The following is an 18,493-nucleotide window of genomic DNA, read 5'->3' as shown; positions in this document are numbered from 1 at the left end:
CATGTATTTTGTTTGAAATTGGTAATAATAATTTTTGTAGGCCATGGTAACATTCTTTTATTTTGGCTCCTGTCACAGAAGCATTCAGTTGCTAGGAAATGTAACGTTTTGTACATTTGAATTGGACTATTTAATTCTTTATAAAAAATTTATTTCGCCCTGTCTAATGGATCTTTTATGAAATTTAAAGTAAATGCCTGCTTTTCTGGAGTAAAAACCAAATCATGTGGAAAATTATAAATTTATGGGGATTTTCGTTATTTTTAGTATTAACACACAATTATTCCGTTCATTTCCATGCAAATGACTCAAGCTTCATACTACCTACACTTACCATAAGTAGTGAATAAACGAAAAATTGATGAAAATTTGCTATTTCCTTGACTAAAACAAAAGAAAATCGATGCAAAATGTATGAAATCTCCTGATTTCCTAAGAATTTAGTGGCTGACACACAGAAATATCCAGTCCTTTGCTCTATGGAACTCCAAATTACTCCGATGAAAATGCAGTGTCAAAGACTCTTCAACGGAATTTGCTGTTTTTACACCTTTTTCTAAGATTTGTATAGAATTTTGCTGTAGATTTTTCTTTATTCAATCAATTTTTTCTTGAAATAATTTTTAATCAATATTCATGACTTAATATTTTCTCAAGTCAATCTTATAAAATCAATTTTCTAAAAATCAACACAAAATTATTGCAATTCTTTATTAAATCAACACACAATTTTCGCTATTCTTTATTTAATCATCATAAAAGAGGTTTTTTACTGAAAATCCAATTGGAACAAAAGTATTGAAAACCAAACTGATACTTACCTTGGTCGACTTGACAGTTCGACTCATTTCTCATGAACGAAAAAAAAAGTGCACTTTAATTGCATCAATTCGTCCAAAAAAGGTCAAATTGAGCAAACTAAAATAGTGGAACACAACTGAAGCAAAAATTCGCACCAAATACAATTAACTCCATTTGAAGAATGAATTTGATGTTTATTTCATTGCTTCAGGGGAAAAATTCGATTGGTTCTATTCACCGCTCATAAAGAGGTCATTTGAGTTTGATTTGTTTGTCTTTATTTAAAAACTAATGAAAAAAAAACCTTTGCAAATACCTGTCGATACTACCTTTTATCGAGAATCCAACCGATGAGCCATTGCGATCACCACCGAAACTCTCTCCAGTCACTGTTAATTGTCCAATTCCAAACATTCATCCACAAAACAGAAGAAAATAAAAGGAAAATAAAAATGATCACTTTGTGTTTGAATCGTGAAGAAAGTCGATCGACTGACTGTTTTGGCTGTATAATGACGTTTTGATTATGTTTTCATTTTAATTGTGTGTTTACCTCCTCTCTCTCTCTCATTCGTGCGTATTTGGTCGTTTGTTGACGTGCGTTTGTGTGTTCGACGTACGTGCATATCAGGCCGTAGCACTCAGTCAGTGTATTTTTGTGTGTTGATGACAGCCATGAATTCACCAACAAAATTTCTCTCTCTCTCTCTCTCTTTCTCTCTCTGTCTCGCTGAGAAAAACGTAAACACACATGTTCACACCACCGCATGACGTATTGCAATTTCATTCATTTGCTGTGTGTGCACGAATTTTGCTAAAAACTGTATCGCAAACATTGTGAACATGAAGTGTCAGTGAAACGAATCAAAAATGATATTGAAACCCACCTGATGAGCGAGATATGAGTGTATGACCTTCTCAGCGAACAGATCTTTGCCTGATTAAAAAAAAAAACAAAATCAACTAATCACTTGTTACATACTGCGTATGATAGTGGCTTTGATAAACCACGTCTCTTTTTATCAAATCAAACTAAAAATTGTCTGTCGATGAAAAGCCACAAAAATTGGTTTTGAATTTTTCCACTTTTCATCAATGATTAAATAAAATTCTTACTCATTTTCAAGCCTGTTGCGATATTTTATAAAAACTTTTACTTCGCATTTTCGTTATGTTGTGCTGTACTCTTTCGCAGCCTCTGTGTGTCTGATATTATTTGCAATACGTCAAATTCGTACGCGAATCGAATGTTTACAAAAATATATCGCAATCGTTGGCTACGTGCGGCAGCACGAAAGAGATAAATAGCGCGCGTGCTGCCTTCAACGGAGCGCGCGTTTTTTTTTTCTCATTCGCTGTGTTGTGTGTGCTGCTGCTACGCATTTATGAACAATCGCGACCTTATTACAATCACACACACACACGCCACGGTTAGCTCGTGCTAGAGAACAATTTTAATGAACGCAAACCGCGTTCACCTTAATTTTTACACCAAGCGCTTGCGTCGCATGCGTCACATCACATCATACTTCGTGTTCGTTTCACTTTGTTTTGATTCCAATGCGGATACCGTATTATTCTCTGCTTACGAAACCAAATTCAACGAACGCAATTGCCACAGCTGGTCGTCATTTACTGCTCTATACGCTATGAGATACACAATGATAATAAAAAAACGCGCCAAATTCAACGTATCACAATTTGAAACTGTACGTGTATTTGATACGTTGGTTCCAATAACCGACTCACAGCGTCATCTTTCGAACAATAGACGGAATCTGTTGAGGGTTTTGGATGATTCATCAACAGTCACGTACAATGAAATTGTTTTGAATCTAAATCGTTTTTCTGGAATGTTCAATTGTTTATTTTTAGTTGCAATTTGTTTATGAAAATAAATTCAAATGTATCCGCATTTGTCATATGAATAAAAGGTGTTTAGAACTGATCGAAGTGTGTGTTTCAGTACAAAAATAAATAATTTTACACTTAATTTTTGACTGGAATGAAGAACAAACAAGGGAAAATAAAGAAATGTTTCCAGTTTTTACTAAAATGAAAATCTCGAAGAGAAATTAATCAGGAATCTTTATTGAATGCTTTTTGTCATTAATTTTATTATATTTAAGCTATTTTTCATAATTGATTCACAATTGTAGCAAAATGCAATCTAATTTTCGAATGAAAGAGGAAAATGTTGTTTTCACCATTCACGGAGTACACCTTCTGCAATGGTATAACGAAAGTAGATCGTTGACTCACATCTATTTTAGTTTCTGTATACCGTCTTGAACATATTTGACCAGTTCGCTGAGTGAGCTGTGCAGTGTAATTGGTCCATGTTCATGATCAAGTGCAATAAAGAAATCCTTATAGTTTCCATTGATAACTGTCGAATCGGCCAAGTCCCATAGCTCATGACTTTCTGATAAATATGCAGATAACGTTTCTGGGTGTTCGTTAATTTCTGACAGCTCGACCTCGTATTTCTTCAATTTGTAGAATTTCAAGTTTAATAACGATTGGCATCTCAAATTCAGAATTGACAATTTACTGTGAATGTTCCCTTTACGTGTAAGTCGTAATTGCTGATTTTGATATTTCTGAGCCATGTACTTCAAGTACATCTTACTGTTATTGTACATCTTAAATGTTTTCTTTTTCGTAATTGCATCTCGCTCCATTGCGATACCGGTCATCAGAAAATGTATAGCTGCTTCTGTATGTAAAATAGCATGAGACAAACCACTTTTTACAGCGTCTGCTGCATGTTTCAGCCTCCTTGCTTCTGATAACGTTTGACGATAACCTTGCATTTCTATTAATTCATCGTCGTTTGTGCGCTCGAAATACGAATAATAAACTCTGGAATGAAGTTGGATTCTATTATTCATCGCTACAATTTCTTCGGCATTGAAAAATCCATCGTATGCGGCAGCGTGCTGCGAAAATTGATCCAATGTGAGTTTTTCAAATGGAATTCGATTGCATATCTCACCCAGCTGAGTTCTTAAATTCTCTGGGCTCGTCTCCAAGTTATTTCGACTGCATTCGGCCTTAGCCCATTCCATACATGCCATGACCGTTTCCGAAGCGTGCCAACTCGATGATACCAGAGTCAATATTTTCTCCAACAACGTGCGTCCAGCCTCAAGAAAACTCTTTGATTTTATTATTTCTTGTGCATTCGTTTTTATTTTATCCTCACAAAACTCGGTCAAATTCTTTTGCTCAAGAACCAAAGCGATGCTATAGCCAGAGCACATATCATCAATGATCAATGATTTTTGCAGTGTTGTTTCACATGCCTCCATGCACTCATCCATTTCGTACTTTTTGCATAGATTGATCACTTGCACGATATGCTCGGTTGATAGTCGCACCTCATCTAAGTAGAAAAATTGAAGAAACTCTTTGAATGCGGCGGCACAAGCATCTGAAATAGGGATATCACTTCCTTCCTTCACTGGACCGTAGAACATCGCATCGAACGCGGCATTATGAAGCGATAGAATAGCCTTATGTGCCGGAACCTTCTCTGGATGATCGGTATCGACATCAAATACAAAGTTCACATCGGACGTTCTCGAATCAAAGTACAAACCGCGGATTTTTCTCACATAAGTGTTTTCATACACAAATGATCTTCCACTCATCGTTGCTGATTCCTTTTTTATATTGAATGTTGCTTTTGTTTCGGAGTGTTGGAATTGTGTTTGAAACACCGACGTTTCTAATAAATTATTCTAATATCGACGGATAAATGAAGATTTGGCACAATATTCCTTAAATTTTCACTTTTATTTATTTTAAATTACAATAAATGTTCACAAGACTTTTTGCTACATTAAATGAATAACAAACGATGATCGAGCAGCCGATCGAGTGTATCTAAAACAAATTTCGTTGAAACAATGTGACTTGTGACTGATTATCCTTAACGACAGTTGTCAAAGGTCAATTCCAGTCATTCCATCATTCAAACTGGAAGTTGCATTCTATGTGGTTGTTTTGCCGCCATCTAACGGAGTGTGTTACTTATTAAAAAGTGCATTTGACGGTAGAACATTTTGTTCAGTCATTCGTTTATTCCATAGAAAATAAAAGCATCAGTTTGTCGATTCGGTTGAATCAATTCACCTTTTACTCAAATCAAAAACAACTTATGAACATTTACAGAATCGATAGCATCAGAAATTATTTTTAGTGCTTCACGATCATCACTTTATCGGAAATATTTTTTGATTGATCTACCTTAATCTTCTTCGTACTCATAATCACCAAATTGGGATAGTTCGATGGTGTTAAGCCACTTTCCAGATTATAACTAGACGACTTGAACGGTTTCAAGAAGAAATTCGGTTTAAGACATATCGTTTGAAGAAAAAAATGGATCATATTTAGACGCGATCGGTTATGCATTTTGAATATAAGGTTCTTTGAGCTAAACAAAGTGTATCTCAGTATGAAAATAAGTTTTCACTCGATTTTAGCTTAATAAACAAAAATAAATGAAGAAAAATCCAAAAAGTGGGGATATTATTGAATGCTCTTTGTCATGGATTACATTTCAAATAAATTATTTTTATAATTGATTTGAGATTATAAGAGGTAGATTCAATAGATAATTATGTTCTCCTTAATTTTTGTGTTTAATAAGTGTGAAAGTAAAAATAATAATCAGTAAATATTATTATAAATTCCATTGGTTCTATCCTTTGTGTAAAGTGTTGGTTCACTTTTCTTCTTATGTTTCATAGCAGTGAAATAATGAAATTGAAAACATTACAGTTGCTACAAATTAAAGTCAATCGTCGACTCGCATTTGTTTGAGTTTTTGTATACCGTCTTGAACATATTTGACCAGTTCGCTGAGTGAGCAGTGCAGTGTAATTGGTCCATGTTCAAGATCAAGTCCAATGAAGAAATCTGCATGATTTCCATTGATAACTGTCATATCAGCCAATTCCCATAGCTTATGACTTGTCGATAAATATACTAATATAATTTTTTGGCATTCGTCAAATTCCGAGATCTCAAGCCCAAGCTCAAGTAGACTTCTCTTTAATTTGAACAATTTTAAATAGGTTAACGATTGACATCTTAAATTTAGAATTGCCAATTTACTGTGAATGTTCCCTTGACGTGAAAATTGTTGTTGCTGACTTTGATATTTCTTAGCCATGTATTTTGCAAAACTAAGAGTGTCTCTGTACATCGCAAACGCTGACTCTTTCGTGACTGCATCTCGCTCCATTGCGATACCGGTCATCAGATAATATACAATTGCTTCTGTATACAAACTAGCTTGTAACAAATCATCCGTTTCAGCGTCTGCTGCATGTTTCAATCTCTTTGCTTCTAATAGCGCTTGTTTGTGATTTTCTATTCCGCTTAACTCAACGTTATTTGTGCGCTTTAAATAATATTGACGGATTTTGGATTGTGATAGTTGATTCTGAAGTTGGATTCTATTATTCATCGCAACAATTTCTTCGGCATTGAAAAATCCATCGTATGCAGCAATGTACTGCGAAAATTGATCCAAGGTGAGTTTTTCAAATGGGATTCGATTGTATAGTCCACCGAGCTGTGTTCTTAAATTCCCTGGGCTCGTCTCCAAGTTGCTTCGACTGCATTCGGCTTTGGCCCATTCCATGCATGCCATGATTTTCTCCAAGGCGCTCCAACTGAATGATACCAGAGTCAATATTTTCTCCAGCAAATTTCGCCCAGCCTCAAGAAAACTCTCTGATGCCATTATTCCTTGTGCATTTGCTTTTATTTTATCCTCACAAAATTCGACCAGTTCCTTCTGCTCAAGAACCAAAGCGATGCTATAGCCAGCGCACATATCATCAATGGTCAATGATTTTTGCAGTGTTGTTCTACATGGCTTCATGCACTCGTCCATTTCGTACTTTTTGCATAGATTGATCACTTGCACGATATGCTCGGCTGATAGTCGCACCTCATCCAAGTAGAAAAATTGAAGAAACTCTTTGAATGCGGCGGCACAAGCATCTGCAATCGGGATATCGCTTCCTTCCTTTACCGGACCGTAGAACATCGCATCGAACACTGGATTATCAAGCGATAGAATAGCCTTATGTGCCGGAACCTTCTCTGAATGATCGGTATCGACATCAAATACAAAGTTCACATCGGACGTTTTCGAATCCAAGTACAAACCGCGGATTTTTCTCACATAAGTGTTTTCATACACAAATGAGTTTCCACTCATCGTTGCTGATTCCTTTTTTATATTGAACGTTGCTTTTGTTTCGGAGTGTTGGAATTATAAAATGAAAATTTGATACAATATTCCTTAAATTTTCACTTTTATTTATTTTAAATTACAATAAATGTTCAAAAGACTTTTTGCTACATTAAACGAATACCAAACGATGATCGAGCAGCCGATCGAGTGTATCTAAAACAAATTTCGTTGAAACAATGTGACTTGTGACTGATTATCCTTAACGACAGTTGTCAAAGGTCAATTCCAGTCATTCCATCATTCAAACTGGAAGTTGCATTCTATGTGATTGTTTTGCCGCCATCTAACGGAGTGTGATACTTATTAAAACAGAACATTTTGTTCAGTCATTCGTTTATTCCATAGAAAATAAAAACATCAGTTTGTCGATTCGGTTGAATCAATTCAGCTTTTACTCAAATCAAAGACAACTTATGAACATTTACAGAATCGATAACATCAGAAATTATTTTTAGTGCTTCACGATCATCACTTTATTGGAAATATTTTTTGATTGATCTACCTTAATCTTCTTCGTATTGATAATCACCAAATTGGGATAGTTCGATGGTGTAAAGCCGCTCATCGTTTGCAGTAGATTATTGCCTTCAATGAATAGCGATTTCAGGTGTTTCGATTGGAATGGAAAAATATTATTGCTTATTGTAATCAACAAATTGTACGACAGCACTAGTGATTCCAATTTCGTTTGATGCATCAACGTCTTCGGCTCAATTTTCGTGATGCGATTGTGTGACATATTTAAATGGCGTAAATTCTTGAATTTTCCAAATATTCCAGCGCTCAATTTACTAAATTGATTATACGACAAATTCAGTTGAAAAACTTTGTTACTCTCTAGGAATAAATTTTTGCGAGAAAATTCAGAAATATCCGAAGCGTTGTCATCGATTTCATTATGCGACAGATCAATCACTTTGATTCCACCTAAATGTTCTGGAATCATTCTCAACTTGTTGTGTGATGCAAACAGTTTGACCAATCTGCGAGCTTCTTCCAGGTACAACCACTTCAATCCTAAATGGGATATGTTTAACACTTGAATCCCGCCGTATTCCTCATACAATTCTCTGGGTATATGCTGTAATTCACAATTGTGAAAGTCAACTGTTTTGATGTTCGCTTTGTTGAACTCCAAATCAACGTCTCCTTCATCACAACGATGTGTGGTACTGGCATGGAAAAGCCGCTCATTTTTGTAATCTGAACAAATGAAAGTCACAACATTCTTGCCCGAAGAATAAATACACGAATTGATGGCATTTTTGGCACAATCACATCCAATCCAAATAACGGCTAAAATTAGAGGAATCGAAGTCGATCTCATTTTGTTTCCATTCACCAAAATGTTTCCTCTTTTTCCTTCTTCTTTATTTATCCTTTTAAAATTAGTTAATCGAAATCAAGCTACAATTATTTTTAATATTAAAATCAAAACAATGATTTACAGTTTAGTTTTTTTTTTTATCATAATCTCACCTCATTAGATTAATGGCCCATCATTAATGGGGCAATATTGAAAACGATCAGTGTGAAACAAACGAGCAAGCAATTTTTAATTTGAGCATTTAAATTCATTGAAGATTCAAGTTTAACTGAATTTATACGACAATATCTCATCTCTACAGTTAAATTTCCTTTTAATCTGTGGTTTTTTTCACAGCTCATGTGATCAAAGCAATGTTTTTAACATCGTTTCACTATGAGTTATAAATAATTTTATCGGAACAACAGCCTGATATGCATATCCGAAGCATAACATTTACGAATATAAATTCCATGTATCAACACTTTGTTCTATTCCAGATTGAGAAATCCAATTCATGTTTGTTTTGTTTTGTTTTTTGATTCTGTATCAAAAGGAAATTCTTTGAGTTACAAAAATAGCTCATTTGATAAGCAGCCACTTGTGATTTCAATTGGCCAAACAATTGTTTGTCATTTAACTGAACGGAAATGACACAGAACAACATGAAATCGACGAGAGATTTCAACGAAAGTTGATTTTCATTATATTTATGGTGTGTCACACGAAAAAAGTTCTTCAAATATTGAAATCAGTTTAATTGGTGCTTAAAAATAATGATAATTACACACAAATTTTTTTTTTTTTTTCATTTTCCAATGTATTTTTAAAGTTTTTTTCATATGGAGTACAACAACTTTGTATAAAACAAATTTCATGTTGCACTTTGAAACTAAAATATTCTGAGGGAATTTATTTGTCGCAATGGTTCATATTCAATAATTAATTTCGACACAATTTTATATCAGATTCTTCATTTCAAGGCATAATTGCCATTTGTGTTCAGTAACAATCTATTTATTTTGTAATCGCCCAAGAAGCATATTCTCGTTATCTTTGATAACTGCACAATTTTCTTAGCGTTTTGTAACTTTTGATGAACCGTATAATGAATTCGTTTCCCAAATACTTATTCGTTTTTATCGTTCTGAAAAATGAAAAACTCTATGGAATAAAAGATAACTTTTGAACTGCTTGGTTGCACAGATTGACAATTTATTATTCAAATGAATAAAACTAACATAATTCTGTTGTATAATTCATAACCGATCTTGATAAAATGTTTAAGATCTTCTTCTTCCAAACGCAATATCACCTTCTCTGTTTATTGGCACCATTTCTGCTGCGGTTTGCACCACTTTTGATGTGGATTGCCCAATATTTCTTGCGGCATTTTGGAGTTTGCCAATAAATCCAGTAGCTACTCTAGACACTGTACTAACCACTCCACTAGCTGCTTCAACCACTGCACTAGCCAATCCAGCAACTGGAACAGAAGAACAGCCTTGGATTTGGACAGCAGTTACAACCAACAAAAGTGCAAAGATTACAACGATTTTCATCATGATTAGTACTGGTTTTTCTTTTCTTCAAACTGATTGTTTCAAAAGAACTTTGAGAACTGATGGTTGTGCCTCAGATTCACCTGTCTTTTTATACTAAATCAAAAGTCATTTAACAAACCAAATGGAGCGCGTTTTAGATATTTCGAATAAAATTGAATGAAAACGCACAAATACGGAATCACGCAGAGACAATATTCTTCGGTTTCGGTACATTGAATTGATACATTTGATGAGAGTAATCAGCGCAATTAGGCGCCACTAAGTACACGATACATAATAAACGAGGAGCACGAGCGACACAAGCGCAATGAACCAAAAGTTATGGTAATCATGATCGCTATCTTGACTAAAACAGGGATTAGTTGTTTCATACGAAAAGAATTTGAATGAACGGATTAAGCATTTGATACATAAATCACTCTTCAAACTCCAAGCATAGTTTTTTTTTTTGATGAATTCCTTTGTCAATTTTCAGGCTCATTTCTCTTTTTACCTCTCTCATTATGGACACACTTGTCCAATCAATTTAATGGCTGTAAAATATGCATATTTTCATATCATCATGATGAATGAGTTTTGTTTTAGTCTCTAATGTTGATACAAACGCCATATGAAACATACAGGGTACGAAGAACCCAGTACTGATTTGGCAAAAAGAGCGTCACCTGGACACTGTGTGCAATGCCATACTTTTACTCTTTGACTAACACAGACACACATTCGTTATAGCTCACTATGGTTTGTAGTAAATATGCCTCCAACTTGAACTTTACATATTTACATTAAAATAAATTTTTTTTTGTCGATCGTAGTAGATAAATTCGTTTTGTGTTTCTTTGGTTTGAGCCAAAGCATGTTTCGAATATTTTCTCAAATGTTTTGAAGGTATTTTTCTTGTTGCAACGTTGCACCGACAGCCTGATACCGAATGGAGTTGTTCTTTTAATATAATGCACTCTATCGAGCAGATTAATATATAGAGTTTGGCAAATAAAGTTAAATTCATTCTCAACTTATACACTAGTCAATACATTGTCCATAGACTTTAGCTTTCACCCAATACATCATTGTTTCGGTAATAGATCCTTCTATAGAATGAAATTGGAGTGACAAATAAGTGAATCCATTCCATGAAAAATGGAACTAAATGGATTTGTCATGGTTCACAGAGCCACAATTTTTAATAAAGAATTCTAATTCGAATTGGGATGACACAAACTCATAACAATGCGAACGTAATAAGGCTTGGCGAAAGGTAATTATGATTGCATAAAATATATTAAACCATCTCAATTTATTCCACTTTTGACATATTTTTCCTATTTGACGGTGGTTTGCTTTCAATAAAGGGGATCTGCGTCAGTGGTTGAAACGTAGAACGATGCGGAGAAATGAAATGCTATGGCAGAGAACAGAAAAACTGATGCAAAGAAGCCAATATGGTTCGAAGCGAGAGCGGACAAAATATTAAGTCAAACGTCAAAAATAAACAAATTTCCGGGAATTATCTGACTTAATTTGTTATTCCACTCTTGAAAATGGGGTGTATTACAAATCTCAAACGAACAGAACGAAAATCCAGCATGAACAAGGAAATGAAAATCCAGCATGAATAGAGGATACAAAAAGAGCAAGCGTAACAAAAGCCAACAAAAAGCAACAATATAAAGAGCTGATTTTCTTTCATCTCCACCGATTTTGCAACAAAAACTGCAACATTTTGTTCACTTGTTTCAGCAACTCACTCGTTCAGTTTTTAAATCTTGTTCGATTCCATCCGAAAAAAAATCGTTGTCATCCTACTGAGTAGAATGTACCGAAGTGTGTTCGCCAGCTCGAATATTGCAAGTGCATTTGAGTATAAATCAGAATAAATTTCAATCGTACAAGTTACACTTGATACAATTTTAATCACAAAATAATCCCCTTTTGTATTCCACAGTAAATTTGTCGTACATTTTGACTTCGTTTATTAAAATCGGCTCTAGATATTGTTACGGCAATGTCAATTTTCATGCACCGAAACAATCTGTTCAACTTCAATAAATTCTGTTTATTATTAATATTAATCCAATTTGAAATTATAATCGTTCGTCATATTTGTTACCCTATTCGAATGCGACTGTATTTAGCACCCTTGTTATGTGTGACGCGACAGCATAAATTGAGCAGTGACTGAGCGTTTAGCGAACACATTAGCTTGGGCGAGTTCACCGCTGACAAACTGGATTCGAGTCAAAAGAAGAGGGTGAGTGTTATTGCGAGTGTAATAAAGCGAAACCGCTTAGAATCACTTTAGTTATCGTTTAAAGTGCAAATAAATGTTGACGGCATAATTGATTCTCCACACATGATTTTCGGACTCAACAAAAAAAGAAACTTGGTCTGATGAAGGTAACAGTTTAAACTGGTTTAAGCATAAAAAATTTCACTTGTTCCAGTTTTTTTTTGGTTGTGGCTTTAGAGTAAGTCAAAATAAAGGGTTTTTTAGAGCCAAACAAAGAATTTTCTGCCGTATTAGGAGATGATTTTGGTAGTTTGAATTGAATCGGATTAACGCATATGAAATATTCGTTTGATTTCGGGTGAAATGTTCAGTTAGTTGAAAGACTTTCAATCTTACGAGAAGAATTAGACGAAAAAAATGTTTATTTTCAAGTGTAAAACAATCCGTTCAATACAATTTTCATCATTCAAGTTGCATTTTTATCGATGCATCATCGATTTTACACACGATTTCTACTTCTAAAATTATTCCAAGGCACAATCTACTTCGAAAGAACAGAAATCAAATGAAAAACACTTGAATTCTTACATTTATCTCCATTTGAATAATAAGATTATCGTTCTTTCGAGTGAAATAGTGAACATTTATTTACTAGGTCAAATTTGTTTCCGGCATCAAACACATATTTTTCTGTTCAAAAGAATAAAAAAACATTGCGCTCATTATCTTTCTAATGAAATAATTTGCAGTTGTTTCACCCCAAACACTGAATTTGCTACAGAATCACATTGGAACGAATCGTTGTCATCCCTTCGGAACGTGTGTTTTAGCTCCGCCCCGCAGGCAACACATTCAACCAATGACAAGCGAGGTAGTTTGGTGCAGCTGCGACAGACAGCATCTGAGGCAAGGAAAATCACAGACACAACGCAAGGAAAACAAGAGCAAAAATGCACACCATCAAAGGAAGAACACACAATATGGCTGCTATCACCATCCGTCTGTTGACGGGGATGAAATATCAATTCATAATTCCGAACGCAGTTTCAAAACAGATTTTTTGGTCACTATCACAGTTTCATATCAGATCGTGTGGTGTCGATGCCGAAATACCACTGAAGACCTTGAATCAGCACATTTTCGGTTGAATTAAGAGATTAGGAGGATTTTTTTCTGTGAATTCGAGCCATAGTCAAAAAATAATTGTTGTTTTCGATTTTAATGATGAAAATTTTGTGAAGAAAAAATATTTTTGTTTGAAAAAGAAATTTTGTGAAGGAATTAGTGGAAAAGTGGATAAATTGAGCAGCAGTATCCAAAATTTGATTCAAAATAGATGAAAAGCCATTGAAAGTGAAGCGAAGAACAATTAAAATAACGAACTTACTTACCAAATTAAACAAATATATATAGAAAATATAAAGAAAAAGGAAAAGTGGTCGGAAAGAGGTTTTTGTGAAAGAAAATTTGAGTTGAATTAAAAAAAAAAACTTTTTCATCTGAAAGTCGAACAATTTCGATGAGTGTTGATTGAAAACAAGAATATCTCGGCAAATATCCACATCAATTTATAGCAAATTGAAATAATTGCAAAACTTCATTATTTACTAAAGAAAGAGTTTAAATAATAGCATTTATTTGGTGTGGACGCGTTGAAATCAACAAAGATATATTCAGAAAATGTCCACATTTAACAATGAACATTGGGATTTGAGTAAATCTGCTCCGGTGAGTTTTGTATCTTATGCTGAATATTGAATTACACGATGAAATACAACATTTGAACACAATTTCTTTTCGAATTGAACTATTAAACCAATCGAAAAAAAAGGAATCGCCATTGAGCTAGCGCTAATAGCATTGATAAATCTCGCCATTCACATAAGAAATAACTATACATATTAAACTTTCAAATTAATTTTGGTCTTTATATCACATTTGCTCAATTCTTCTACTTTATTTTAATGTAGCAACATCCCGACGGACCATCTTACATGTCAGACGTAGTGCCTCCGCCATTCACACCTTCGATTTGGAACCAAGAACAGCCACCGCCAATGGTTTCTTATCCAGAATTAATGGGATTTCCATGCTCTGATTTAGGTGCGATGATTTTTTTGGGTTATTTTTTCGTTTTTTCTTTATTTTTCACTTTCCTTTTCTGTTGTAAGTTGAAGTTTTTTTTTGTGCTTCTTTTTGTTCATTTTTTTCAGTTTTACTCCACCAATCAGTATAGTGTGCTCTTTATTCAGATGTTAAAATCTCAAGACTTTAAAGTAGTTTTTCCAATGTTTTCAAATTAGTCCAACAAATGAAACTGATTTGAAATTATCAAATGAATCAGAAAAATTAAAAAAATTCAATCAATTGTAGCTCTTTGGCCGCGTTCACAAATCGGTGGATTAGTATCGCAGCGTCTGTCTCCTCGTGGTGCATTGACCGCAACAAATACCAATGGAAATGCGAGTGTACCAAACAAGAAAACCAGACGACGAGTCGCATCAATGGCTCAGAGACGCGCAGCTAACATTCGTGAACGTAGAAGAATGTTCAATTTGAACGAAGCATTTGATAAACTGCGACGAAAGGTGAGTGCTTGAAACAATTTTATTTTCAGTTTCCAAATCCAATCTTATTCTAGCCAACAATCCATACGAATATTTCTTGATTTTTTTGCCTAGATTTTTCTATTTTCATTCTGGTTTAACTTGCAATTTTTCATTGTCTAAGCATTTGTTCTATTTTGGTTTCAATTTACAATGATCGTTCAATTACAAGCACTTCAATTATAAATTCAATTCAGAAACAGTTGAAAGATAGGAAAAATAGTTACAAATGTATACCAATTCAGCTTATAGATATGTATACATATTTGTGTCACTGTTACTCGTGTTAGTTACGAATGATGCTTAGCAACATCAAAAAACAACAACAACATCGTCACTGAGAAACAACACTATGTAAATAATCAAAAATCTGACAAATTTTTTCAACGAAATCTCCATGTGTTCATTATCATTGAGCTGTCTATCAATCTCTGGTTACCACAGAGACTTCTTCACTCACAAGCATCGGTGGTTCAGTGGTAGAATGCTCGCCTGCCACGCGGGCGACCCGGGTTCGATTCCCGGCCGATGCAAATATATTTTTTGATCTATTCGCCTAGATTTTCATATTTTTGTTCTACTTTAAAAGAGCCAGTCCAATTCGATTTTACTTGACACTAATTACTCAAAAGTTGGTCCATCTTTAACTAATTGAACTGGTTTCATGCAGATGCATATAAAGAAATGTCTGAAGAAGATCAATGTTCCTAGGGAAAAATCATACTCCGAGCATGTATATGGAGTTTCAATAGATTATATTTGGTACGGGCGTCTAACTCCATCTACGGATTTTTCCAGTAGTTGTGAATCGAGTAGACATGTAACGATTTCAACTATTTTTGGGCGAAATTATCTCGAAAATATACAAAAATGAGTTATTTGTTATGCGAACGCTCAAACGGCTACCGGAAATGTACGCGCAAATACACGCACTCGAGTGTATTTGTCATCTAGTAACCATTGCATGTCTACTGAATCAGTGCGTACATTAACAATAGTCGTTTGAGCGTTCGCATGACAAATAACTCATTTTAGCATACTTTTGAGATAATTTCGTCCAAAAATAGTTGAAACCGCAACTCAATAGAACACAACTGCTGGAAAAATCCGTAGATGGAGTTAGACGTTTCAAATACGTCATGTTCTCGGTATGGGAAAAATCTTCAGATGTAAAAGAATTCGGCAAATCGAAGATGCCTATTTGCTACTTTTACTCGTGCTCGCTATCAACGACGACGTGGCCACATAAAAACAACAACAATAACACTGGGGAATGCTTTGCTGTGCAAGTGATATGACAAACGAACCAAATGTTATTTGCTCGAAGATTGATAATTTTTCGCAACGAAATCTCCATGTGTTCATTATCATTGAGCTGTCTATCAATCTCTGGTTATACCAGAGACTTCTTTAATCACAAGCATCGGTGGTTCAGTGGTAGAATGCTCGCCTGCCACGCGGGCGACCCGGGTTCGATTCCCGGCCGATGCATTTATTTTTTTGATTTTTCGACAGAACATTTCTATTTATAGCTTAATCACACTTGGAAACAGTCAATATCATAATGAATATATAGAAACAGATTCAGACGATTCCACGTTTCGTTATTTGATTGTGTCTTATTTTTGTTTTTCTTCATTAAAATCTGTTCATTCGTTCATTTTTCGCAACCTTCTTTATTCAGCTTTCTTGTCGATCTTCGCAATATTATTCGAATAAATTATATATCGGTCATTTCGATTGGTATTTTTTATGAAGTGCGCAATTTAGTCGTTTTATTTGGAATATCTTAATATTTCATTAAAAATGATGAAATTTTAATTTTTTCCATTCAAACTATCGAAAATGCTGAACAATTGCTTTAACATAATATATAACAATGTTTTGATGAGAATCAATTAAATGGCAAAAAAAAGAATTGCATCGGCCGGGAATCGAACCCGGGTCGCCCGCGTGGCAGGCGAGCATTCTACCACTGAACCACCGATGCTTGTGATAGACCAAACGATCAATGTCGGTGATTCATTGAATGGCATCTTTATCGATTAAAATGATCACGACGATTCTTTTGGATCGCTAGTCTAAATAGTGTCAATGGTCAGGCCGAGTTATATAAATAGCGCGTTGAATGAAATTTCATTTCAATGAATCAATTCTTTTGACACAGACAAGATATAGTCGGATTAACTGTAAAACTATATTTCACCTATTTTCGTTCGAAAAATTCCAATCGAAATTGATGAAGCTTATAATATTTTTCGGTTTCATTCCCACTAAATGCAAAAATGGCAATTTTTGTCAGCTATACGTCTTCGACCTATAATTTAAATTATAACCACTCTTTAAATTTAAAGACAAAGAGATCTTTTACCATTTCGTTTTTTTCACTTTGAATTTCAATTATTTTGGAAAACTCACTTGAAGTTCATTCGGTGAGGACAAATAATCGGCTGCAAGAATGCATATTTATATTCGATAAAAGTGGTTTTGTGTTGCATCGATTTTCGTAAATAATAAGAATATCCAACCTCATCCAATGTCTTTATTAATGAGATCCTCATTTGAATGATCGCCGACACAATAAATTGACAACCTTCAGGCGTTTTCCACTCATGCCATGGATTTGCTTCATTTTAACAGTAGATATATGACACAAATATGTTCAAATCAATGAATGATTCTTGTTAATTCTTTTTTGATGCCAGTTAGTAGAAACGTACGTTTCTTCAAAATGGGTCAAATATCAAAGGTTACATCATTTGGAATTTGATAATTGAAACTGTGATTGACAAAGAGTAAAATTTTGTCTCAGAAAATATAGGCATAGTACAAGAAAATTAGGTAAAATGAAACAAATTGATAATAACCAGCCACCAAATCAAAGCAAGAAAGATTTACTTAGTTTCTGATGTCAATTAGGCCAAATATATTGATAACTGAAAGCGTGTCAATTTTTCCACAAAAATGTGATCATCGCAAGCAACTTTTAGTCGCAGCTTCGTTATTCACAAGCATCGGTGGTTCAGTGGTAGAATGCTCGCCTGCCACGCGGGCGACCCGGGTTCGATTCCCGGCCGATGCAAGAATATTTTTTGTTTGTGTTTCGTCAACGTTTTTGTTTTACTTGGCAAGAGTCAACAGATTTTGTAATATTTTATATATTCCACCATGTAGTCACTTATTTTCAGACGAAATCAGCTCAAGATTTCAAATCCTCATGATTAACAAATGCAAGACATCCGTTCAAAAGTACGAAAATAATTCAAACTTCTCAATCAAAATCCAAGATTTTCCAATAGTTCATTAGTGAAAATAACTTGATATTTCCAAAAAAAAAATTAATCGAAGAAATATTTCCAATTTTTCCATAGGTGCCAACTTTCGCTTATGAGAAACGTTTATCTCGAATCGAAACATTACGCTTGGCAATCACCTATATTGGTTTTATGACGGAAATTTTGGCTGGAACGCCGCCAAACGAGCCGAATCGTGCAAATGAGCTAGCTTACCCGCCATCAACGTCGCATCATCATCATCATCATCATATACCGATGCAGCGTGACTTTATACCGCCATACAATCACCAGTGAAAATGATCCAAATCACGTAAATGAGCGAAAATCGATCGATAGCTTCGAATGAGGAAAAAAAAAAAACAAAGTTCAACCAAATTGGTTCCAATTGAAAGTGAAGCGAAAGTGAAAGTTC

At 34.6% G+C, this 18,493-nt stretch overlaps 2 protein-coding genes and 4 non-coding genes across 6 annotated transcripts; 4 read left to right on the top strand and 2 right to left on the bottom strand.

The window, feature by feature from the left end:
- Positions 1 to 7,142: 7,142 nt before the first annotated feature.
- LOC129568195 (leucine-rich repeat-containing protein 15-like) lies at positions 7,143 to 8,664 on the bottom strand. Its single transcript, XM_055445839.1, has 2 exons — positions 8,561 to 8,664; positions 7,143 to 8,488 (listed from the first exon to the last, which is right to left on the bottom strand). The coding sequence occupies exon 2, from the start codon at positions 8,406 to 8,408 to the stop codon at positions 7,533 to 7,535; it is 876 nt and encodes a 291-aa protein (XP_055301814.1). The 5' UTR covers positions 8,409 to 8,488; positions 8,561 to 8,664; the 3' UTR covers positions 7,143 to 7,532.
- A 4,380-nt stretch (positions 8,665 to 13,044) lies between these two features.
- Positions 13,045 to 18,418, top strand: LOC129568199 (protein Fer3). Its single transcript, XM_055445843.1, has 4 exons — positions 13,045 to 13,907; positions 14,150 to 14,282; positions 14,553 to 14,767; positions 18,157 to 18,418. The coding sequence occupies exons 1-4, from the start codon at positions 13,860 to 13,862 to the stop codon at positions 18,373 to 18,375; spliced, it is 615 nt and encodes a 204-aa protein (XP_055301818.1). The 5' UTR covers positions 13,045 to 13,859; the 3' UTR covers positions 18,376 to 18,418.
- On the top strand, positions 15,248 to 15,318 carry Trnag-gcc (transfer RNA glycine (anticodon GCC)). Its single transcript has one exon. It is a non-coding gene; the product is annotated as a tRNA-Gly (tRNA).
- Trnag-gcc (transfer RNA glycine (anticodon GCC)) lies at positions 16,206 to 16,276 on the top strand. The gene has a single exon. It is a non-coding gene; the product is annotated as a tRNA-Gly (tRNA).
- Positions 16,705 to 16,775, bottom strand: Trnag-gcc (transfer RNA glycine (anticodon GCC)). The gene has a single exon. It is a non-coding gene; the product is annotated as a tRNA-Gly (tRNA).
- On the top strand, positions 17,797 to 17,867 carry Trnag-gcc (transfer RNA glycine (anticodon GCC)). The gene has a single exon. It is a non-coding gene; the product is annotated as a tRNA-Gly (tRNA).
- Positions 18,419 to 18,493: the final 75 nt, after the last annotated feature.

Source organism: Sitodiplosis mosellana, unplaced genomic scaffold, assembly GCF_009176505.1.
Source record: "Sitodiplosis mosellana isolate CC-2019 unplaced genomic scaffold, AAFC_SMos_1.0 Smas_scaffold_17, whole genome shotgun sequence".
NCBI lineage: Eukaryota > Metazoa > Arthropoda > Insecta > Diptera > Cecidomyiidae > Sitodiplosis > Sitodiplosis mosellana.
The sequence above is the reverse complement of the archived record's forward strand: the minus strand, read 5'-3'. Positions and strand labels throughout refer to the sequence as shown.